General features: G+C 62.0%; 1 protein-coding gene across 2 annotated transcripts in view; it reads left to right on the top strand.

Moving 5' to 3' along the window:
- The window catches only part of LYL1 (LYL1 basic helix-loop-helix family member), a 35782-nt gene extending 13505 nt beyond the window's left edge, over positions 1-22277 (top strand). For both annotated transcript variants that reach the window (XM_075577511.1, XM_075577510.1), the window contains exons 2-4: positions 7402-7754; positions 9647-9741; positions 21036-22277. In XM_075577511.1, the coding sequence (XP_075433626.1) occupies positions 7417-7754; positions 9647-9741; positions 21036-21583 (981 nt within the window). In that variant the 5' untranslated portion in view covers positions 7402-7416 and the 3' untranslated portion in view covers positions 21584-22277. The remainder of the gene's footprint in view (positions 1-7401; positions 7755-9646; positions 9742-21035) is intronic.
- The last annotated feature ends 1464 nt before the right edge of the window (positions 22278-23741 follow it).

The raw sequence follows: 23741 nt of genomic DNA, 5'->3' as shown, positions 1-23741 counted from the left end.
AGGGATTGAGCCACCTGTGCTGAAGCATGGACAGATTGAGCCACCTGTGCCGAAGCAGGGACTGATTGAGCCACCTGTGCTGAAGCAGGGACCGATTTGAGCCACCTGTGCTGCTGCAGCAGGGATATCCTGAAAACCTGACCTGTTGGTGGCCCCTGAGGACTGTAGCTGCTCACCCCTGTACTAGAGGGAGATGGGATCTGTATTGCTGGCGTGTCCGCTGCGTATGCAGCACGTGTGTATGTGACATGCGTGTGTATGTGACATGTGCTGGGTAGGCGGATGTTAAAAAAATCAAATGGTTTGTAATATTAAGCGGCCGCAAAAGCTATTCTTAGAGAAATAGAGAAGTGCGGAGAATGGGATGTGTGTAACACTGCTCTGCGTGTTACACACACACTGCTCTGCGTGTTACACACACACTGCTCTGCGTGTTACACACTGCTCTGCGTGTTACACACACACTGCTCTGCGTGTTACACACACACTGCTCTGCGTGTTACACACACACTGCTCTGCATGTTACACACTGCTCTGCGTGTTACACACACACTGCTCTGCGTGTTACACACACACTGCTCTGCGTGTTACACACTGCTCTGCGTGTTACACACTGCTCTGCGTGTTACACACACACACTGCTCTGCGTGTTACACACACACTGCTCTGCATGTTACACACACACACTGCTCTGCGTGTTACACACACACTGCTCTGCGTGTTACACACGCACACATACTGCTCTGCGTGTTACACACACATACTGCTCTGCGTGTTACACACACATACTGCTCTGCGTGTTACACACACATACTGCTCTGCGTGTTACAGATACACAATGCTCTGCGTGTTACACACCCACACTGCTCTGCGTGTTACAGATACACACTGCTCTGCGTGTTACACACACACTGCTCTGCGTGTTACACACACACACTGCTCTGCGTGTTACACACACACTGCTCTGCATGTTACACACACACACTGCTCTGCGTGTTACACACACACTGCTCTGCGTGTTACACACGCACACATACTGCTCTGCGTGTTACACACACATACTGCTCTGCGTGTTACAGATACACACTGCTCTGTGTGTTACACACCCACACTGCTCTGCGTGTTACAGATACACACTGCTCTGCGTGTTACACACACACTGCTCTGCGTGTTACACACACACACTGCTCTGCGTGTTACAGACACACTGCTCTGCGTGTTACACACACACACTGCTCTGCATGTTACAGATACACACTGCTCTGCGTGTTACACACACACACACTGCTCTGCGTGTTACATACACACACATACTGCTCTGCATGTTACACACACACATACTGCTCTGCGTGTTACAGATACACACTGCTCTGCGTGTTACACACACTGCTCTGCGTGTTACACACACACACTGCTCTGCGTGTTACACACTCCCTGCTCTGCGTGTTACAGATACACACTGCTCTGCGTGTTACATACACACACTGCTCTGCGTGTTACAGACACACTGCTCTGCGAGTTACACATACTGCTCTGCGTGTTACACATACTGCTCTGCGTGTTACACATACACACTGCTCTGCGTGTTACACATACACACTGCTCTGCGTGTTGCACATACACACTGCTCTGCGTGTTACACACACACACTGCTCGGCGTGTTACACACACACACTGCTCTGCGTGTTACACACACACTGCTCTGTGTGTTACACATACACACACACACTGCTCTGCGTGTTACACATACACACACACACTGCTCTGCGTGTTACACATATTGCTCTGCGTGTTACACATACACACTGCTCTGCGTGTTACACATACACACTGCTCGGCGTATTACACATACACACTGCTCTGCGTGTTACACATACACACTGCTCTGCGTGTTGCACATACACTGCTCTGCGTGTTACACATACACTGCTCTGCGTGTTACACATACACACTGCTCTGCGTGTTACACATACACACTGCTCTGCGTGTTACACATACACACTGCTCTGCGTGTTACACATACACACTGCTCTGCGTGTTACACATACACACTGCTCTGCGTGTTACACATACACACTGCTCTGCGTGTTACACATACACACTGCTCTGCGTGTTACACATACACACTGCTCTGCGTGTTACACATACACTGCTCTGCGTGTTACACATACACACTGCTCTGCGTGTTACACATACACACTGCTCTGCGTGTTACACATACACACTGCTCTGAGTGTTACACATACACACTGCTCTGCGTGTTACACATACACACTGTCTGCGTGTTACACATACACACTGCTCTGCGTGTTACACATACACACTGCTCTGCGTGTTACACATACACACTGCTCTGCGTGTTACACATACACACTGCTCTGCGTGTTACACATACACTGCTCTGCGTGTTACACATACACTGCTCTGCGTGTTACACATACACTGCTCTGCGTGTTACACATACACTGGTCTGCGTGTTACACATACACTGCTCTGCGTGTTACACACACTGCTCTGCGTGTTACACATACACACTGCTCTGCGTGTTACACATACACCCTGCTCTGCGTGTTACACATACACACGGCTCTGCGTGTTACACATACACACGGCTCTGCGTGTTACACATACACACTGCTCAGCGTGTTACACATACACACTGCTCTGCGTGTTACACATACACACTGCTCTGCGTGTTACACATACACTGCTCTGCGTGTTACACATACACTGCTCTACGTGTTACACATACACTGCTCTGCGTGTTACACATACACACGGCTCTGCGTGTTACACACACTGCTCTGCGTGTTACACATACACACTGCTCTGCATGTTACACATACACACTGCTCTGCGTGTTACACATACACACTGCTCTGCGTGTTACACATACACACGGCTCTGCGTGTTGCACATACACACTGCTTGGTGTGTTACACATACACACTGCTCGGCGTGTTACACATACACACTGCTCTGCGTGTTACTGTGCTGTGTATACATGGCATGGTGTAGTAGTGTATGTGTGTGAGGCTGGCACTGCCGCTGCCCGCGCTGTACCTGTGCTGTGTATACATGGCATGGTGTAGTAGTGTGTGTGTGTGGGAGGCTGGCACTGCCGCTGCCTGCGCTGTACCTGTGCTGTGTATACATGGCATGGTGTAGTAGTGTGTGTGGGGGGGAGGCTGGCACTGCCGCTGCCCGCACTGTACCTGTGCTGTGTATACATGGCATGGTGTAGTAGTGTGTGTGTGAGGGGGAGACTGGCACTGCCGCTGCCCGCGCTGTACCTGTGCTGTGTATACATGGCATGGTGTAGTAGTGTGTGAGGGGTAGGCTGGCACTGCCGCTGCCCGCGCTGTACCTGTGCTGTGTATACATGGCATGGTGTAGTAGTGTGTGTGAGGGGGAGGCTGGCACTGCCCGCGCTGTACCTGTGCTGTGTATACATGACATGGTGTAGAAGTGTGTGTGAGGGTGAGGCTGGCACTGCCGCTGCCCGCGCTGTACCTGTTCTGTGTATACATGGCATGGTGTAGTAGTGTGTGTGAGGAGGAGGCTGGCACTGCCGCTGCCCGCGCTGTACCTGTGCTGTGTATACATGGCATGGTGTAGTAGTGTGTGTGAGGGGGAGGCTGGCACTGCCGCTGCCCGCGCTGTACCTGTGCTGTGTATACATGGCATGGTGTAGTAGTGTGTGTGTGAGGGAGAGGCTGGCACTGCCGCTGCCTGCGCTGTACCTGTGCTGTGTATACATGGCATGGTGTAATAGTGTGTGTGAGGGGGAGGCTGGCACTGCCGCTGCCCGCACTGTACCTGTGCTGTGTATACATGGCATGGTGTAGTAGTGTGTGTGAGGGGGAGGCTGGCACTGCCGCTGCCCGCGCTGTACCTGTGCTGTGTATACATGGCATGGTGTAGTAGTGTGTGTGTGAGGGGGAGGCTGGCACTGCCGCTGCCCGCGCTGTACCTGTGCTGTGTATACATGGCATGGTGTAGTAGTGTGTGTGAGGGGGAGGCTGGCACTGCCGCTGCCCGCGCTGTACCTGTGCTGTGTATACATGGCATGGTGTAGTAGTGTGTGTGAGGGGGAGGCTGGCACTGCCGCTGCCCGCGCTGTACCTGTGCTGTATATACATGGCATGGTGTAGTAGTGTGTGAGGGGAGGCTGGCACTGCCACTGCCCGCGCTGTACCTGTGCTGTGTATACATGGCATGGTGTAGTAGTGTGTGAGGGGGAGGCTGGCACTGCCGCTGCCCGCGCTGTACCTGTGCTGTGTATACATGGCATGGTGTAGTAGTGTGTGTGAGGGGGAGGCTGGCACTGCCGCTGCCCGCGCTGTACCTGTGCTGTGTATACATGGCATGGTGTAGTAGTGTGTGTGAGGGGGAGGCTGGCACTGCCGCTGCCCGCGCTGTACCTGTGCTGTGTATACATGGCATGGTGTAGTAGTGTGTGTGAGGGGGAGGCTGGCACTGCTGCTGCCCGCGCTGTACCTGTGCTGTGTATACATGGCATGGTGTAGTAGTGTGTGAGGGGGAGGCTGGCACTGCCGCTGCCCGCGCTGTACCTGTGCTGTGTATACATGGCATGGTGTAGTAGTGTGTGTGAGGGGGAGGCTGGCACTGCCGCTGCCCGCGCTGTACCTGTGCTGTGTATACATGGCATGGTGTAGTAGTGTGTGTGAGGGGGAGGCTGGCACTGCCCGCGCTGTACCTGTGCTGTGTATACATGACATGGTGTAGAAGTGTGTGTGAGGGTGAGGCTGGCACTGCCGCTGCCCGCGCTGTACCTGTTCTGTGTATACATGGCATGGTGTAGTAGTGTGTGTGAGGAGGAGGCTGGCACTGCCGCTGCCCGCGCTGTACCTGTGCTGTGTATACATGGCATGGTGTAGTAGTGTGTGTGAGGGGGAGGCTGGCACTGCCGCTGCCCGCGCTGTACCTGTGCTGTGTATACATGGCATGGTGTAGTAGTGTGTGTGTGAGGGAGAGGCTGGCACTGCCGCTGCCTGCGCTGTACCTGTGCTGTGTATACATGGCATGGTGTAATAGTGTGTGTGAGGGGGAGGCTGGCACTGCCGCTGCCCGCACTGTACCTGTGCTGTGTATACATGGCATGGTGTAGTAGTGTGTGTGAGGGGGAGGCTGGCACTGCCGCTGCCCGCGCTGTACCTGTGCTGTGTATACATGGCATGGTGTAGTAGTGTGTGTGTGAGGGGGAGGCTGGCACTGCCGCTGCCCGCGCTGTACCTGTGCTGTGTATACATGGCATGGTGTAGTAGTGTGTGTGAGGGGGAGGCTGGCACTGCCGCTGCCCGCGCTGTACCTGTGCTGTGTATACATGGCATGGTGTAGTAGTGTGTGTGTGAGGGAGAGGCTGGCACTGCCGCTGCCTGCGCTGTACCTGTGCTGTGTATACATGGCATGGTGTAGTAGTGTGTGTGAGGGGGAGGCTGGCACTGCCGCTGCCCGCGCTGTACCTGTGCTGTATATACATGGCATGGTGTAGTAGTGTGTGAGGGGAGGCTGGCACTGCCACTGCCCGCGCTGTACCTGTGCTGTGTATACATGGCATGGTGTAGTAGTGTGTGAGGGGGAGGCTGGCACTGCTGCTGCCCGCGCTGTACCTGTGCTGTGTATACATGGCATGGTGTAGTAGTGTGTGAGGGGGAGGCTGGCACTGCCGCTGCCCGCGCTGTACCTGTGCTGTGTATACATGGCATGGTGTAGTAGTGTGTGTGAGGGGGAGGCTGGCACTGCCGCTGCCCGCGCTGTACCTGTGCTGTGTATACATGGCATGGTGTAGTAGTGTGTGTGAGGGGGAGGCTGGCACTGCCGCTGCCCGCACTGTACCTGTGCTGTGTATACATGGCATGGTGTAGTAGTGTGTGAGGGGGAGGCTGGCACTGCCGCTGCCCGCGCTGTACCTGTGCTGTGTATACATGGCATGGTGTAGTAGTGTGTGTGAGGGGGAGGCTGGCACTGCCGCTGCCCGCGCTGTACCTGTGCTGTGTATACATGGCATGGTGTAGTAGTGTGTGTGAGGGGGAGGCTGGCACTGCCGCTGCCCGCGCTGTACCTGTGCTGTGTATACATGGCATGGTGTAGTAGTGTGTGAGGGGGAGGCTGGCACTGCCGCTGCCCGCGCTGTACCTGTGCTGTGTATACATGGCATGGTGTAGTAGTGTGTGTGAGGGGGAGGCTGGCACTGCCGCTGCCCGCGCTGTACCTGTGCTGTGTATACATGGCATGGTGTAGTAGTGTGTGTGAGGGGGAGGCTGGCACTGCCGCTGCCCGCGCTGTACCTGTGCTGTGTATACATGGCATGGTGTACGAGTGTGTGTGAGGGGGAGGCTGGCACTGCCGCTGCCCGCGCTGTACCTGTGCTGTGTATACATGGCATGGTGTAATAGTGTGTGTGTGAGCGGGAGGCTGGCACTGCTGCTGCCTGCGCAGTACCTGTGCTGTGTATACATGGCATGGTGTAGTAGTGTGAGAGGGGGAGGCTGGCACTGCCGCTGCCCGCGCTGTACCTGTGCTGTGTATACATGGCATGGTGTAGTAGTGTGTGTGAGGGGGAGGCTGGCACTGCCGCTGCCCGCGCTGTGCCTGTGCTGTGTATACATGGCATGGTGTAGTAGTGTGAGAGGGGGAGGCTGGCACTGCCGCTGCCCGCGCTGTACCTGTGCTGTGTATACATGGCATGGTGTAGTAGTGTGTGTGAGGGGGAGGCTGGCACTGCCGCTGCCCGCGCTGTGCCTGTGCTGTGTATACATGGCATGGTGTAGTAGTGTGTGTGAGGGGGAGGCTGGCACTGCCGCTGCCCGCGCTGTACCTGTGCTGTGTATACATGGCATGGTGTAGTAGTGTGTGTGAGGGGGAGGCTGGCACTGCCGCTGCCCGCGCTGTACCTGTGCTGTGTATACATGGCATGGTGTAGTAGTGTGTGTGAGAGGAGGAGGCTGGCACTGCCGCTGCACGCGCTGTACCTGTGCTGTGTATACATGGCATGGTGTAGTAGTGTGTGTGAGAGGAGGAGGCTGGCACTGCCGCTGCCCGCGCTGTACCTGTGCTGTGTATACATGGCATGGTGTAGTAGTGTGTGTGAGGAGGAGGCTGGCACTGCCGCTGCCCGCGCTGTACCTGTGCTGTGTATACATGGCATGGTGTAGTAGTGTGTGTGAGGAGGAGGCTGGCACTGCCGCTGCCCGCGCTGTACCTGTGCTGTGTATACATGGCATGGTGTAGTAGTGTGTGTGTGAGGGGGAGGCTGGCACTGCCGCTGCCCGCGCTGTACCTGTGCTGTGTATACATGGCATGGTGTAGTAGTGTGTGTGTGAGGGGGAGGCTGGCACTGCCGCTGCCCCTAAACCTCTTCCTCTGCTTCCTCCTCAGGCTATCTCTGTGTCCATGTGCCCGTCAGATGACAACAGGGCACCTACTGACAGCGCCTGTGCCAGGATGGAGGCAGAGGGGAGCCCTGCACAGAGACTGCCCCCTCCAACTGGCACCTCCTCCCCTCCCCAGCTCCCCGGCTCCCCGGCCTCACCCTCTGCCCCCCTCACGGGCAACAGGCGGATCCCCGCGGGGGCACAGCGCCTGCCGGCTCACGTACCCGTCATCAGCTTGGGGCACAGCCGGCTGACACTGCGCCCGGAACTCACCACCTTGCGTCCTGTGCCCTCCCTGATGCTGGCGCTGCCAGGGATACTGCCCTCGCAGTACCACAACCACCCCTTCCTGTCCGGGTAAGGCGGGTACCTCTATGGCGGCTGAAGGTGGGAAGGGGTGGCAGGGATACAGAGACTGAGACCTCTAGGGCAGGATACAGGAGATGCAGAGCCTGGCACCTCTAGGGCTGGACACAGGGATACAGAGCGTGGCACCTCTAGGGCTGGACACAGGGGATACAGAACGTGGCACCTCTAGGGCTGGACACAGGGATACAGAGCGTGGCACCTCTAGGGCTGGACACAGGGGATACAGAGCGTGGCACCTCTATGGCTGGGCACAGGGATACAGAGCCTGGCACCTCTAGGGCTGGACACAGGGATACAGAGCCTAGCACCTCTAGGGCAGGACACAGGGTTACAGAGCCTGGCACCTCTAGGGCTGGACACAGGGATACAGAGCCTGGCACCTCTAGGGCTGGACACAGGGATACAGAGCCTGGCACCTCTAGGGCAGGACACAGGGTTACAGAGCCTGGCACCTCTAGGGCTGGACACAGGGATACAGAGCCTGGCACCTCTAGGGCAGGACACAGGGATACAGAGCCTGGCACCTCTAGGGCAGGACACAGGGATACAGAGCCTGGCACCTCTAGGGCAGGACACAGGGGTACAGAGGCTGGCACCTCTAGGGCAGGACACAGGGATACAGAGCCTGGCACCTCTAGGGCAGGACACAGGGGTACAGAGCCTGGCACCTCTAGGGCAGGACACAGGGGTACAGAAGCTGGCACCTCTAGGGCAGGACACAGGGATACAGAGCCTGGCACCTCTAGGGCAGGACACAGGGGTACAGAGGCTGGCACCTCTAGGGCAGGACACAGGGATACAGAGCCTGGCACCTCTAGGGCAGGACACAGGGGATACAGAGCCTGGCACCTCTAGGGCAGGACACAGGGGTACAGAGGCTGGTACCTCTAGGGCAGGACACAGGGATACAGAGCCTGGCACCTCTAGGGCAGGACACAGGGGTACAGAGGCTGGTACCTCTAGGGCAGGACACAGGGATACAGAGCCTGGCACCTCTAGGCAGGACACAGGGATACAGAGCCTGGCACCTCTAGGGCAGGACACAGGGGTACAGAAGCTGGCACCTCTAGGGCAGGACACAGGGATACAGAGCCTGGCACCTCTAGGGCAGGACACAGGGGTACAGAGGCTGGCACCTCTAGGGCAGGACACAGGGATACAGAGCCTGGCACCTCTAGGGCAGGACACAGGGGATACAGAGCCTGGCACCTCTAGGGCAGGACACAGGGGTACAGAGGCTGGTACCTCTAGGGCAGGACACAGGGATACAGAGCCTGGCACCTCTAGGGCAGGACACAGGGGTACAGAGGCTGGTACCTCTAGGGCAGGACACAGGGATACAGAGCCTGGCACCTCTAGGCAGGACACAGGGATACAGAGCCTGGCACCTCTAGGGCAGGACACAGGGGTACAGAGGCTGGTACCTCTAGGGCAGGACACAGGGATACAGAGCCTGGCACCTCTAGGGCAGGACACAGGGGTACAGAGGCTGGCACCTCTAGGGCAGGACACAGGGATACAGAGCCTGGCACCTCTAGGGCCGTTCACAGGGATACAGAGCCTGGCACCTCTAGGGCCGTTCACAGGGATACAGAACCTGGCACCTCTAGGTCTGGGCACAGGGATACAGAGCCTGGCACCTCTAGGACTGGACAGTGCAGGACAGCAGGGTGTTTGGGCTGTGTATACATGGCATGGTGTAGCAGTGTGTGTGTGGGGGAGGCTGGCACTGTGTATACATGGCATGGTGTAGCAGTGTGTGTGTGGGGGAGGCTGGCACTGTGTATACATGGCATGGTGTAGCAGTGTGTGTGTGGGGGAGGCTGGCACTGGGCTGTGTACATACAGTATATATATTGATGCCCCTGTTTGTTTTGCAGTCCGTACTTGCGGGCATCAGGGGTCTACCCGATCTTCTCCGGACGCTTCAAGAGGCGCAGCGCACACCCCGAAGTCACAGAACCGCCCTTCATAGGTATAGTATGAAGTCCAAATTGTGCCAGGCTCTGTATCCCTGTGTCCTGCCCTAGCGGTGCCAGGCTCTGTATCCCTGTGTCCTGCCCTAGAGGTGCCAGGCTCTGTATCCCTGTGTCCAGCCCTAGAGGTGCCAGGGTCTGTATCCCTGTGCCTGCCCTAGCGGTGCCAGGCTCTGTACCTGTGTCCTGCCCTAGAGGTGCCAGGCTCTGTACCTGTGTCCTGCCCTAGAGGTGCCAGGCTCTGTACCTGTGTCCTGCCCTAGAGGTGCCAGCCCCTGTACCCCTGTGTCCAGCCCTAGAGGTGCCAGGCTCTGTATCCCTGTGTCCAGCCCTAGAGGTGCCAGGCTCTGTATCCCTGTGTCCAGCCCTAGAGGTGCCAGGCTCTGTATCCCTGTGTCCAGCCCTAGAGGTGCCAGGTTCTGTATCCCTGTGAACGGCCCTAGAGGTGCCAGGCTCTGTATCCCTGTGAACGGCCCTAGAGGTGCCAGGCTCTATCCCTGTGTCCTGTCCTAGAGGTGCCAGGCTCTATCCCTGTGTCCTGCCCTAGAGGTGCCAGGCTCTGTATCCCTGTGCCCAGCTCTAGAGGTGCCAGGTTCTGTATCCCCGTGTAGTTTCCTAGAGGTGCCGGGCGTTAGTCCTAGAGGTGCCGGGCTGTGGGTCCTCGTGTAATTTCCTAGAGGTGCCGGGCGGTGGGTCCCGGCGGTTGGCTGAGGATGGGATGTGGTCCTAGAGGTGCCAGGCTGTGGATCCCGGCGGTTGGCTGAGGGTGGGATGTGGTCCTAGAGGTGCCAGGCTGTGGGTCCCGGCAGTTGGCTGAGGGTGGGATGTGGTCCTAGAGGTGCCAGGCTGTGGATCCCGGCGGTTGGCTGAGGGTGGGATGTGGTCCTAGAGGTGCCGGGCTGTGGGTCCCGGCGGTTGGCTGAGGGTGGGATGTGGTCCTAGAGGTGCCAGGCGGTGGGTCCTGGCGGTTGGCTGAGGGTGGGATGTGGTCCTAGAGGTGCCAGGCTGTGGGTCCCGGCAGTTGGCTGAGGGTGGGATGTGGTCCTAGAGGTGCCAGGCTGTGGATCCCGGCGGTTGGCTGAGGGTGGGATGTGGTCCTAGAGGTGCCGGGCTGTGGGTCCCGGCGGTTGGCTGAGGGTGGGATGTGGTCCTAGAGGTGCCAGGCTGTGGGTCCCGGCGGTTGGCTGAGGGTGGGATGTGGTCCTAGAGGTGCCAGGCGGTGGGTCCCGGCGGTTGGCTGAGGGTGGGATGTGGTCCTAGAGGTGCCGGGCTGTGGGTCCCGGCGGTTGGCTGAGGGTGGGATGTGGTCCTAGAGGTGCCGGGCTGTGGGTCCCGGCGGTTGGCTGAGGGTGGGATGTGGTCCTAGAGGTGCCGGGCTGTGGGTCCCGGCGGTTGGCTGAGGGTGGGATGTGGTCCTAGAGGTGCCGGGCTGTGGGTCCCGGCGGTTGGCTGAGGGTGGGATGTGGTCCTAGAGGTGCCGGGCTGTGGGTCCCGGCGGTTGGCTGAGGGTGGGATGTGGTCCTAGAGGTGCCGGGCTGTGGGTCCCGGCGGTTGGCTGAGGGTGGGATGTGGTCCTAGAGGTGCCGGGCTGTGGGTCCCGGCGGTTGGCTGAGGGTGGGATGTGGTCCTAGAGGTGCCAGGCGGTGGGTCCCGGCGGTTGGCTGAGGGTGGGATGTGGTCCTAGAGGTGCCAGGCTGTGGGTCCCGGCGGTTGGCTGAGGGTGGGATGTGGTCCTAGAGGTGCCAGGCGGTGGGTCCCGGCGGTTGGCTGAGGGTGGGATGTGGTCCTAGAGGTGCCAGGCTGTGGGTCCCGGCGGTTGGCTGAGGGTGGGATGTGGTCCTAGAGGTGCCAGGCGGTGGGTCCCGGCGGTTAGCTGAGGGTGGGATGTGGTCCTAGAGGTGCCGGGCTGTGGGTGCCGGCGGTTGGCTGAGGGTGGGATGTGGTCCTAGAGGTGCCGGGCTGTGGGTGCCGGCGGTTGGCTGAGGGGGGGATGTGGGCCTAGAGGTGCCAGGCTGTGGGGCCCGGCGGTTGGCTGAGGGTGGGATGTGGGCCTAGAGGTGCCGGGCTGTGGGTGCCGGCGGTTGGCTGAGGGTGGGATGTGGTCCTAGAGGTGCCGGGCTGTGGGTCCCGGCAGTTGGCTGAGGGTGGGATGTGGTCCTAGAGGTGCCAGGCTGTGGATCCCGGCGGTTGGCTGAGGGTGGGATGTGGTCCTAGAGGTGCCGGGCTGTGGGTCCCGGCCGTTGGCTGAGGGTGGGATGTGGTCCTAGAGGTGCCAGGCTGTGGGTCCCGGCGGTTGGCTGAGGGTGGGATGTGGTCCTAGAGGTGCCAGGCGGTGGGTCCCGGCGGTTGGCTGAGGGTGGGATGTGGTCCTAGATGTGCCAGGCGGTGGGTCCCGGCGGTTGGCTGAGGGTGGGATGTGGTCCTAGAGGTGCCGGGCTGTGGATCCCGGCGGTTGGCTGAGGGTGGGATGTGGTCCTAGAGGTGCCGGGCGGTGGGTCCCGGCGGTTGGCTGAGGGTGGGATGTGGTCCTAGAGGTGCCGGGCTGTGGGTCCCGGCGGTTGGCTGAGGGTGGGATGTGGTCCTAGAGGTGCCGGGCTGTGGGTGCCGGCGGTTGGCTGAGGGGGGGATGTGGTCCTAGAGGTGCCAGGCTGTGGGTGCCGGCGGTTGGCTGAGGGTGGGATGTGGGCCTAGAGGTGCCAGGCGGTAGTCCTAGAGGTGCCGGGCGGTAGTCCTAGAGGTGCCGGGCTGTGGGTCCCGGCGGTTGGCTGAGGGTGGGATGTGGTCCTAGAGGTGCCAGGCTGTGGGTCCCGGCGGTTGGCTGAGGGTGGGATGTGGTCCTAGAGGTGCCAGGCTGTGGGTCCCGGCGGTTGGCTGAGGGTGGGATGTGGTCCTAGAGGTGCCAGGCTGTGGGTCCCGGCGGTTGGCTGAGGGTGGGATGTGGTCCTAGAGGTGCCGGGCTGTGGGTGCCGGCGGTTGGCTGAGGGTGGGATGTGGTCCTAGAGGTGCCAGGCTGTGGGTCCCGGCGGTTGGCTGAGGGTGGGATGTGGTCCTAGAGGTGCCGGGCTGTGGGTGCCGGCGGTTGGCTGAGGGTGGGATGTGGTCCTAGAGGTGCCAGGCTGTGGGTGCCGGCGGTTGGCTGAGGGTGGGATGTGGTCCTAGAGGTGCCGGGCTGTGGGTGCCGGCGGTTGGCTGAGGGTGGGATGTGGTCCTAGAGGTGCCGGGCTGTGGGTGCCGGCGGTTGGCTGAGGGGGGGATGTGGTCCTAGAGGTGCCAGGCTGTGGGTGCCGGCGGTTGGCTGAGGGTGGGATGTGGTCCTAGAGGTGCCGGGCTGTGGGTCCCGGCGGTTGGCTGAGGGGGGGATGTGGTCCTAGAGGTGCCGGGCTGTGGGTCCCGGCAGTTGGCTGAGGGGGGGATGTGGTCCTAGAGGTGCCGGGCTGTGGGTCCCGGCGGTTGGCTGAGGGTGGGATGTGGTCCTAGAGGTGCCGGGCTGTGGGTCCCGGCGGTTGGCTGAGGGGGGGATGTGGTCCTAGAGGTGCCGGGCTGTGGGTCCCGGCGGTTGGCTGAGGGTGGGATGTGGTCCTAGAGGTGCCGGGCTGTGGGTCCCGGCGGTTGGCTGAGGGTGGGATGTGGTCCTAGAGGTGCCGGGCTGTGGGTCCCGGCGGTTGGCTGAGGGTGGGATGTGGTCCTAGAGGTGCCGGGCTGTGGGTCCCGGCGGTTGGCTGAGGGTGGGATGTGGTCCTAGAGGTGCCGGGCTGTGGGTCCCGGCGGTTGGCTGAGGGTGGGATGTGGTCCTAGAGGTGCCAGGCGGTAGTCCTAGAGGTGCCGGGCGGTAGTCCTAGAGGTGCCGGGCTGTGGGTGCCGGCGGTTGGCTGAGGGTGGGATGTGGTCCTAGAGGTGCCAGGCTGTGGGTCCCGGCGGTTGGCTGAGGGTGGGATGTGGTCCTAGAGGTGCCAGGCTGTGGGTCCCGGCGGTTGGCTGCGGGTGGGATGTGGTCCTAGAGGTGCCAGGCTGTGGGTCCCGGCGGTTGGCTGAGGGTGGGATGTGGTCCTAGAGGTGCCGGGCTGTGGGTCCCGGCGGTTGGCTGAGGGTGGGATCTGGTCCTAGAGGTGCCAGGCTGTGGGTGCCGGCGGTTGGCTGAGGGTGGGATGTGGTCCTAGAGGTGCCGGGCTGTGGGTCCCGGCGGTTGGCTGAGGGTGGGATGTGGTCCTAGAGGTGCCAGGCTGTGGGTGCCGGCGGTTGGCTGAGGGTGGGATGTGGTCCTAGAGGTGCCGGGCTGTGGGGCCCGGCGGTTGGCTGAGGGTGGGATGTGGTCCTAGAGGTGCCGGGCTGTGAGTCCCGGTGGTTGGCTGAGGGTGGGATGTGGTCCTAGAGGTGCCGGGCTGTGGGTCCCGGCGGTTGGCTGAGGGTGGGATGTGGTCCTAGAGGTGCCGGGCTGTGGGTCCCGGCGGTTGGCTGAGGGGGGGATGTGGTCCTAGAGGTGCGGGGCTGTGGGTCCCGGCGGTTGGCTGAGGGGGGGATGTGGTCCTAGAGGTGCCGGGCTGTGGGTCCCGGCGGTTGGCTGAGGGGGGGATGTGGTCCTAGAGGTGCCGGGCTGTGGGTCCCGGCGGTTGGCTGAGGGTGGGATGTGGTCCTAGAGGTGCCGGGCTGTGGGTCCCGGCGGTTGGCTGAGGGTGGGATGTGGTCCTAGAGGTGCCGGGCTGTGGGTCCCGGCGGTTGGCTGAGGGTGGGATGTGGTCCTAGAGGTGCCGGGCTGTGGGTCCCGGCGGTTGGCTGAGGGTAGGATGTGGTCCTAGAGGTGCCGGGCTGTGGGTCCCGGCGGTTGGCTGAGGGTGGGATGTGGTCCTAGAGGTGCCGGGCTGTGGGTCCCGGCGGTTGGCTGAGGGGGGGATGTGGTCCTAGAGGTGCCGGGCTGTGGGTCCCGGCGGTTGGCTGAGGGGGGGATGTGGTCCTAGAGGTGCCGGGCTGTGGGTCCCGGCGGTTGGCTGAGGGGGGGATGTGGTCCTAGAGGTGCCGGGCTGTGGGTCCCGGCGGTTGGCTGAGGGGGGGATGTGGTCCTAGAGGTGCCGGGCTGTGGGTCCCGGCGGTTGGCTGAGGGTGGGATGTGGTCCTAGAGGTGCCGGGCTGTGGGTCCCGGCGGTTGGCTGAGGGTGGGATGTGGTCCTAGAGGTGCCGGGCTGTGGGTCCCGGCGGTTGGCTGAGGGTGGGATGTGGTCCTAGAGGTGCCGGGCTGTGGGTCCCGGCGGTTGGCTGAGGGTGGGATGTGGTCCTAGAGGTGCCGGGCTGTGGGTCCCGGCGGTTGGCTGACGGTGGGATGTGGTCCTAGAGGTGCCGGGCTGTGGGTCCCGGCGGTTGGCTGAGGGTGGGATGTGGTCCTAGAGGTGCCAGGCTGTGGGTCCCGGCGGTTGGCTGAGGGTGGGATGTGGTCCTAGAGGTGCCGGGCTGTGGGTCCCGGCGGTTGGCTGAGGGTGGGATGTGGGCCTAGAGGTGCCAGGCTGTGGGTCCCGGCAGTTGGCTGAGGGTGGGATGTGGTCCTAGAGGTGCCGGGCTGTGGGTGCCGGCGGTTGGCTGAGGGTGGGATGTGGTCCTAGAGGTGCCAGGCTGTGGGTGCCGGCGGTTGGCTGAGGGTGGGATGTGGTCCTAGAGGTGCCAGGCTGTGGATCCCGGCGGTTGGCTGAGGGTGGGATGTGGTCCTAGAGGTGCCGGGCTGTGGGGCCGGCGGTTGGCTGAGGGGGGGATGTGGTCCTAGAGGTGCCAGGCTGTGGGTCCCGGCGGTTGGCTGAGGGTGGGATGTGGTCCTAGAGGTGCCAGGCTGTGGATCCCGGCGGTTGGCTGAGGGTGGGATGTGGTCCTAGAGGTGCCGGGCTGTGGGTGCCGGCGGTTGGCTGAGGGTGGGATGTGGTCCTAGAGGTGCCGGGCTGTGGGTCCCGGCGGTTGGCTGAGGGTGGGATGTGGTCCTAGAGGTGCCGGGCTGTGGGTGCCGGTGGTTGGCTGAGGGTGGGATGTGGGCCTAGAGGTGCCAGGCTGTGGGTCCCGGCGGTTGGCTGAGGGTGGGATGTGGTCCTAGAGGTGCCGGGCTGTGGGTGCCGGCGGTTGGCTGAGGGTGGGATGTGGTCCTAGAGGTGCCGGGCTGTGGGTCCCGGCGGTTGGCTGAGGGTGGGATGTGGTCCTAGAGGTGCCGGGCTGTGGGTCCCGGCGGTTGGCTGAAGGTGGGATGTGGTCCTAGAGGTGCCAGGCTGTGGGTCCCGGCGGTTGGCTGAGGGTGGGATGTGGTCCTAGAGGTGCCAGGCTGTGGGTCCCGGCGGTTGGCTGAGGGTGGGATGTGGTCCTAGAGGTGCCGGGCTGTGGGTGCCGGCGGTTGGCTGAGGGTGGGATGTGGTCCTAGAGGTGCCAGGCTGTGGGTGCCGGCGGTTGGCTGAGGGTGGGATGTGGTCCTAGAGGTGCCAGGCTGTGGGTCCCGGCGGTTGGCTGAGGGTGGGATGTGGTCCTAGAGGTGCCAGGCTGTGGGTCCCGGCGGTTGGCTGAGGGTGGGATGTGGTCCTAGAGGTGCCAGGCTGTGGGTGCCGGCGGTTGGCTGAGGGTGGGATGTGGTCCTAGAGGTGCCGGGCTGTGGGGCCCGGCGGTTGGCTGAGGGTGGGATGTGGTCCTAGAGGTGCCAGGCTGTGGGTCCCGGCGGTTGGCTGAGGGTGGGATGTGGTCCTAGAGGTGCCGGGCTGTGGGTGCCGGCGGTTGGCTGAGGGTGGGATGTGGTCCTAGAGGTGCCAGGCTGTGGGTCCCGGCGGTTGGCTGAGGGTGGGATGTGGTCCTAGAGGTGCCGGGCTGTGGGTGCCGGCGGTTGGCTGAGGGTGGGATGTGGGCCTAGAGGTGCCAGGCGGTGGGTCCCGGCGGTTGGCTGAGGGTGGGATGTGGTCCTAGAGGTGCCAGGCTGTGGTTGCCGGCGGTTGGCTGAGGGTGGGATGTGGTCCTAGAGGTGCCGGGCTGTGGGTGCCGGCGGTTGGCTGAGGGGGGGATGTGGTCCTAGAGGTGCCGGGCTGTGGGTCCCGGCGGTTGGCTGAGGGTGGGATGTGGTCCTAGAGGTGCCGGGCTGTGGGTCCCGGCGGTTGGCTGAGGGTGGGATGTGGTCCTAGAGGTGCCGGGCTGTGGGTCCCGGCGGTTGGCTGAGGGAGGGATGTGGTCCTAGAGGTGCCGGGCTGTGGGTCCCGGCGGTTGGCTGAGGGTGGGATGTGGTCCTAGAGGTGCCGGGCTGTGGGTCCCGGCGGTTGGCTGAGGGTGGGATGTGGTCCTAGAGGTGCCAGGCTGTGGGTCCCGGCGGTTGGCTGAGGGTGGGATGTGGTCCTAGAGGTGCCAGGCTGTGGGTCCCGGCGGTTGGCTGAGGGTGGGATGTGGTCCTAGAGGTGCCGGGCTGTGGGTGCCGGCGGTTGGCTGAGGGTGGGATGTGGTCCTAGAGGTGCCAGGCTGTGGGTCCCGGCGGTTGGCTGAGGGTGGGATGTGGTCCTAGAGGTGCCAGGCTGTGGGTCCCGGCGGTTGGCTGAGGGTGGGATGTGGTCCTAGAGGTGCCGGGCTGTGGGTGCCGGCGGTTGGCTGAGGGTGGGATGTGGTCCTAGAGGTGCCGGGCTGTGGGTCCCGGCGGTTGGCTGAGGGTGGGATGTGGTCCTAGAGGTGCCGGGCTGTGGGTCCCGGCGGTTGGCTGAGGGTGGGATGTGGTCCTAGAGGTGCCAGGCTGTGGGTCCCGGCGGTTGGCTGAGGGTGGGATGTGGTCCTAGAGGTGCCGGGCTGTGGGTGCCGGCGGTTGGCTGAGGGTGGGATGTGGTCCTAGAGGTGCCGGGCTGTGGGTGCCGGCGGTTGGCTGAGGGTGGGATGTGGGCCTAGAGGTGCCAGGCGGTGGGTCCCGGCGGTTGGCTGAGGGTGGGATGTGGTCCTAGAGGTGCCAGGCTGTGGTTGCCGGCGGTTGGCTGAGGGTGGGATGTGGTCCTAGAGGTGCCGGGCTGTGGGTGCCGGCGGTTGGCTGAGGGGGGGATGTGGTCCTAGAGGTGCCGGGCTGTGGGTGCCGGCGGTTGGCTGAGGGTGGGATGTGGTCCTAGAGGTGCCAGGCTGTGGGTGCCGGCGGTTGGCTGAGGGTGGGATGTGGTCCTAGAGGTGCCGGGCTGTGGGTGCCGGCGGTTGGCTGAGGGTGGGATGTGGTCCTAGAGGTGCCAGGCTGTGGGTCCCGGCGGTTGGCTGAGGGTGGGATGTGGTCCTAGAGGTGCCAGGCTGTGGGTCCCGGCGGTTGGCTGAGGGTGGGATGTGGTCCTAGAGGTGCCGGGCTGTGGGTCCCAGCGGTTGGCTGAGGGTGGGATGTGGTCCTAGAGGTGCCGGGCTGTGGGTCCCGGCGGTTGGCTGAGGGTGGGATGTGGTCCTAGAGGTGCCGGGCTGTGGGTCCCGGCGGTTGGCTGAGGGTGGGATGTGGTCCTAGAGGTGCCGGGCGGTGGGTCCCGGCGGTTGGCTGAGGGTGGGATGTGGTCCTAGAGGTGCCGGGCGGTGGGTCCCGGCGGTTTGCTGAGGGTGGGATGTGGTCCTAGAGGTGCCGGGCGGTGGGTCCCGGCGGTTTGCTGAGGGTGGGATGTGGGCCTAGAGGTGCTGGGCTGTGGGTCCCGGCGGTTGGCTGAGGGTGGGATGTGGTCCTAGAGGTGCCGGGCTGTGGGTCCCGGCGGTTTGCTGAGGGTGGGATGTGGTCCTAGAGGTGCTGGGCTGTGGGTGCCGGCGGTTGGCTGAGGGTGGGATGTGGTCCTAGAGGTGCCGGGCTGTGGGTGCCGGCGGTTGGCTGAGGGTGGGATGTGGTCCTAGAGGTGCCGGGCTGTGGGTGCCGGCGGTTGGCTGAGGGTGGGATGTGGTCCTAGAGGTGCCAGGCGGTGGGTCCCGGCGGTTGGCTGAGGGTGGGATGTGGGCCTAGAGGTGCCGGGCTGTGGGTCCCGGCGGTTGGCTGAGGGTGGGATGTGGTCCTAGAGGTGCCAGGCTGTGGATCCCGGCGGTTGGCTGAGGGTGGGATGTGGTCCTAGAGGTGCCGGGCTGTGGGTCCCGGCGGTTGGCTGAGGGTGGGATGTGGGCCTAGAGGTGCCGGGCTGTGGGTCCCGGCGGTTGGCTGAGGGTGGGATGTGGTCCTAGAGGTGCCGGGCTGTGGGTCCCGGCGGTTGGCTGAGGGTGGGATGTGGTCCTAGAGGTGCCGGGCTGTGGGTCCCGGCGGTTGGCTGAGGGTGGGATGTGGTCCTAGAGGTGCCGGGCTGTGGGTCCCGGCGGTTGGCTGAGGGTGGGATGTGGTCCTAGAGGTGCCGGGCTGTGGGTGCCGGCGGTTGGCTGAGGGTGGGATGTGGGCCTAGAGGTGCCAGGCTGTGGGTGCCGGCGGTTGGCTGAGGGTGGGATGTGGTCCTAGAGGTGCCAGGCTGTGGGTCCCGGCGGTTGGCTGAGGGTGGGATGTGGTCCTAGAGGTGCCGGGCTGTGGGTCCCGGCGGTTGGCTGAGGGTGGGATGTGGTCCTAGAGGTGCCGGGCTGCGGGTCCCGGCGGTTGGCTGAGGGGGGGATGTGGTCCTAGAGGTGCCGGGCTGTGGGTCCCGGCGGTTGGCTGAGGGTGGGATGTGGTCCTAGAGGTGCCGGGCTGTGGGTCCCGGCGGTTGGCTGAGGGTGGGATGTGGTCCTAGAGGTGCCGGGCTGTGGGTCCCGGCGGTTGGCTGAGGGTGGGATGTGGTCCTAGAGGTGCCAGGCTGTGGGTCCCGGCGGTTGGCTGAGGGTGGGATGTGGTCCTAGAGGTGCCGGGCTGTGGGTGCCGGCGGTTGGCTGAGGGGGGGATGTGGGCCTAGAGGTGCCGGGCTGTGGGTGCCGGCGGTTGGCTGAGGGTGGGATGTGGGCCTAGAGGTGCCAGGCTGTGGGTGCCGGCGGTTGGCTGAGGGTGGGATGTGGTCCTAGAGGTGCCAGGCTGTGGGTCCCGGCGGTTGGCTGAGGGTGGGATGTGGTCCTAGAGGTGCCGGGCTGTGGGTCCCGGCGGTTGGCTGAGGGTGGGATGTGGTCCTAGAGGTGCCGGGCTGCGGGTCCCGGCGGTTGGCTGAGGGGGGGATGTGGTCCTAGAGGTGCCGGGCTGTGGGTCCCGGCGGTTGGCTGAGGGTGGGATGTGGTCCTAGAGGTGCCGGGCTGTGGGTCCCGGCGGTTGGCTGAGGGTGGGATGTGGTCCTAGAGGTGCCGGGCTGTGGGTCCCGGCGGTTGGCTGAGGGTGGGATGTGGTCCTAGAGGTGCCAGGCTGTGGGTCCCGGCGGTTGGCTGAGGGTGGGATGTGGTCCTAGAGGTGCCGGGCTGTGGGTGCCGGCGGTTGGCTAAGGGGGGGATGTGGGCCTAGAGGTGCCGGGCTGTGGGTGCCGGCGGTTGGCTGAGGGTGGGATGTGGTCCTGTGGGTTTTGCAGAGTCGGTTATCTATCAATCTTGTCTTCCGCTGAGGAGTCTGTGATGTGTGATACACGGGACACCCAGGGGGGGGGGGGGGTGGGAGAGAGAGGAGGGGGGGGTGGGAGGGGGCGTGGGAGAGAGAGAGAGGGGTGGTGGAGAGAGGAGGGAGGGGGGTGAGAGGGGGAGAGGGGGAGAGGGTGGGAGGAGAGAGGGAGAGGGGGTGGGAGGGGGGAAGAGAGGGGGGGAGACAGAGGCGGGGAGAGAGACAGGGGGGGAGAGAGACAGAGGGGGGGGAGAAAGACAGGGGGGGGAGAGAGACAGAGGGGGGGGGGAGAGACAGAGGGGGGGGGAGAAAGACAGAGGGGGGGGAGAGAGACGGAGGGGGGGAGAGGGAGACGGGGGGGGGGGAGAGACAGAGGGGGGGGGGGAGAAAGACAGAGGGGGGGGAGAGAGACGGAGGGGGGGAGAGGGAGACGGAGGGGGGGAGAGGGAGACGGAGGGGGGGGAGAGAGACGGAGGGGGGGAGAGGGAGACGGAGGGGGGGAGAGGGAGATGGAGGGGGGGAGAGGGAGACGGAGGGGGGGAGAGGGAGACGGAGGGGGGGAGAGGGAGACGGAGGGGGGGAGAGGGAGACGGAGGGGGGGAGAGGGAGACAGAGGGGGGGAAAGGGGGATGGGGATATAGGGAGAGGTTACATGGGGCAGTAGGAGGAGTTATAGAGGAGGTATATGAGGTAATAGGAGGAGTTATAGGGAGGGGTTATATGGGGTAATAGGAGGAGTTATAGAGGAGGTATATGGGGTAATAGGAGGGGTTATAGGGAGGGGTTATGTGGGGCAATAGTGGTAATTCCCGGCAACATATTAACCCCGTCTTCCCCCTCCTGCAGTGCGCCAGCCTCAGAAAGTTGCCCGCCGCGTCTTCACCAACAGCCGCGAGCGTTGGCGGCAACAGAACGTGAACGGCGCCTTCGCGGAGCTGCGGAAACTGATCCCCACCCACCCCCCGGACAAGAAGCTGAGTAAGAACGAGATCCTGAGGCTGGCCATGAGGTACATCACCTTCCTGGTCAGCCTGCTGGGCGACCAGCGCTGCCCGCCGCCCCCCGACCCTTCCCCGGCCAGGAGGAGACCCTCGCCACCGACCACCCGGGAGCCCGTCCTCAAGGGACATCCCGGGATCCCGCGGGGGGAGGAGATGGGTACGCAAGGAAGAGGGTTTGGGAGGGATACATCCCCCGTGTCTGGAAGTTGTGGGGAGAGCGTGGAGAGTGAAGAGGAGGAGGAGGAAGAGGAGGAGGAGGTGGTGGGAGAAGAAGGGGAGACGAGGAAGGCACCAGCTCCCCCCCTCCAGCACGCAGGGGACGGAGGTGGGGGGAAGCCGGCGAGGGCGGGAAGAAAGGCGGCTGTGGTTGGGGTCTGTGTGGGGGTGTTATGAGGTCCTGCCCTCTGCCTTTTCTGGAGTACATTTCCCTGGATGCATTGCAACGCCGGTTTCCATGGACATTCCCATTGGGCGGCATGTCTCAGAATCCCTTGTGGATTCCACGAGACTGCTTTTCCCATGATGCATTGCACCACTGGATCCCATTGGACTGCAAGACCCCAGCATCCATTGTAACACTGGTCTCCACAGTACTACATTACCCAGAATGCATTGTAGCACGGGATTCCATGGAACATCCCCCTGGACTACAATGCATGGTAACACTGGATACCACTGAACTACATTTCCCAGAATGCATTGCAACACTGGATTTCATGGAACCTCCCACTGGACTACAAGACCCAGAATACATTATAATGCTGGATTCCATTAAGTGGGTGTTTGGACTACAAGACCCAGAATACAGTGCCACAGTGGATTATATGGAAATCCCATTGGACCGCAAGACCCAGAATGCATTGCAACTCTGAATTCTATTGAGTGAACTTTTAGACAAGTCCCAGAACGCACTGCAATTGCTTTTAAACTACAAGACCCATAATGCATTGCAAATGTATTGACTACAGGGTCCGTAATACTGTACATTGCTGTTGTATGGACCACAAGGCCCAGAATGCACTGTCTCCCACAATGCTTTGTAACAAGCTGAGAAATAGAGTATAAAATACAGTGTTGTTACACTTTGTATGTGTGTTACAATGTGTGTAATATTGTGTTACACGGTATGTGTGTTATTTATGTATAATAGTGTACTACAATGTGTGTGTGTTACGCTGTATGTGATCTAGTGTGTGATAGTATGTTACACTGAGTGTGTTACAACACTGTGTAATAGTGTGTTATGCTGTGAATATGTGTGCTACAACACTGTAGTAGTGATACATCTAGTGTAACACACACAGTGTAACACACTATTACACACACTGTGTAACACACAAACTGTAACAGTGTGTGTTATATTGTATAAGTGTGTGGGTAATTATATTACAATGTGTACAATTGTTACACTGTGTGGTAGAGCGTGTGTGTCACAGTTTATCACACTGAGTATATTATATAGTGTGTCCCACTGTATGTGTCCTTGTGTAATATTGTGGGTGCCTGTTTCTGACACAGTGTATAGGCGTGTGTGTATGTACTATGTGTGTGTGTGTGTGTGTGTGTGTGTGTGTGTGTGTGTGTGTGTGTGTGTGTGTGTATATGTATGTACTATGTGTGTGTATGTGTGTGTGTGTGTATATATATATACACACACACACATCCTCTCCAGCCCGTGTCTCCCCACTGCTGGATGAAGCCTCCCCAGTGATCTCCCAGGTCCTGCGGTTACAGCCTCTCTTCCCCACGTCGCTCCCACACATTCCCTCATCCCATCCTCTCCAGCCCGTGTCTCCCCACTGCTGGATGAAGCCTCCCCAGTGATCTGCCAGGTCCTGCGGTTACAGCCTCTTCTCCACGTCGCTCCCACACATTCCCTCATCCCATCCTCTCCAGCCCGTGTCTCCCCACTGCTGGATGAAGCCTCCCCAGTGATCCCCCAGGTCCTGCGGTTACAGCCTCTCTTCTCAACGTCGCTCCCACACATTCCCTCATCCCAGCCTCTCCAGCCCGTGTCTCCCCACTGCTGGATGAAGTCTCCCCAGTGATCCCCCAGGTCCTGCGGTTACAGCCTCTCTTCTCCACGTCGCTCCCACACATTCCCTCCTCCCATCCTCTCCAGCCCGTGTCTCCCCACTGCTGGATGAAGCCTCCCCAATGATCCCCCAGGTCCAGCGGTTACAGCCGCTCTTCTCCACGTCACTCCAACACATTCCCTCATCCCATCCTCTCCAGCCCGTGTCTCCCCACTGCTGGATGAAGCCTCCCCAGTGATCCCCCAGGTCCTGCAGTTACAGCCTCTCTTCTCCACATCGCTCCCACACATTCCCTCATCCCATCCTCTCCAGCCCGTGTCTCCCCACTGCTGGATGAAGCCTCCCCAGTGATCCCCCAGGTCCTGCAGTTACAGCCTCTCTTCTCCACTTCGCTCCCACACATTCCCTCATCCCATCCTGTCCAGCCCGTGTCTCCCCACTGCTGGATGAAGCCTCCCCAGTGATCTCCCAGGTCCTGCGGTTACAGCCTCTCTTCTCCACGTCGCTCCCACACA

This window comes from Ascaphus truei, chromosome 20 (assembly GCF_040206685.1).
Source record: "Ascaphus truei isolate aAscTru1 chromosome 20, aAscTru1.hap1, whole genome shotgun sequence".
NCBI lineage: Eukaryota > Metazoa > Chordata > Amphibia > Anura > Ascaphidae > Ascaphus > Ascaphus truei.
Note: the sequence above shows the minus strand (reverse complement) of the source record. Positions and strands in the feature narration are given on the sequence as shown.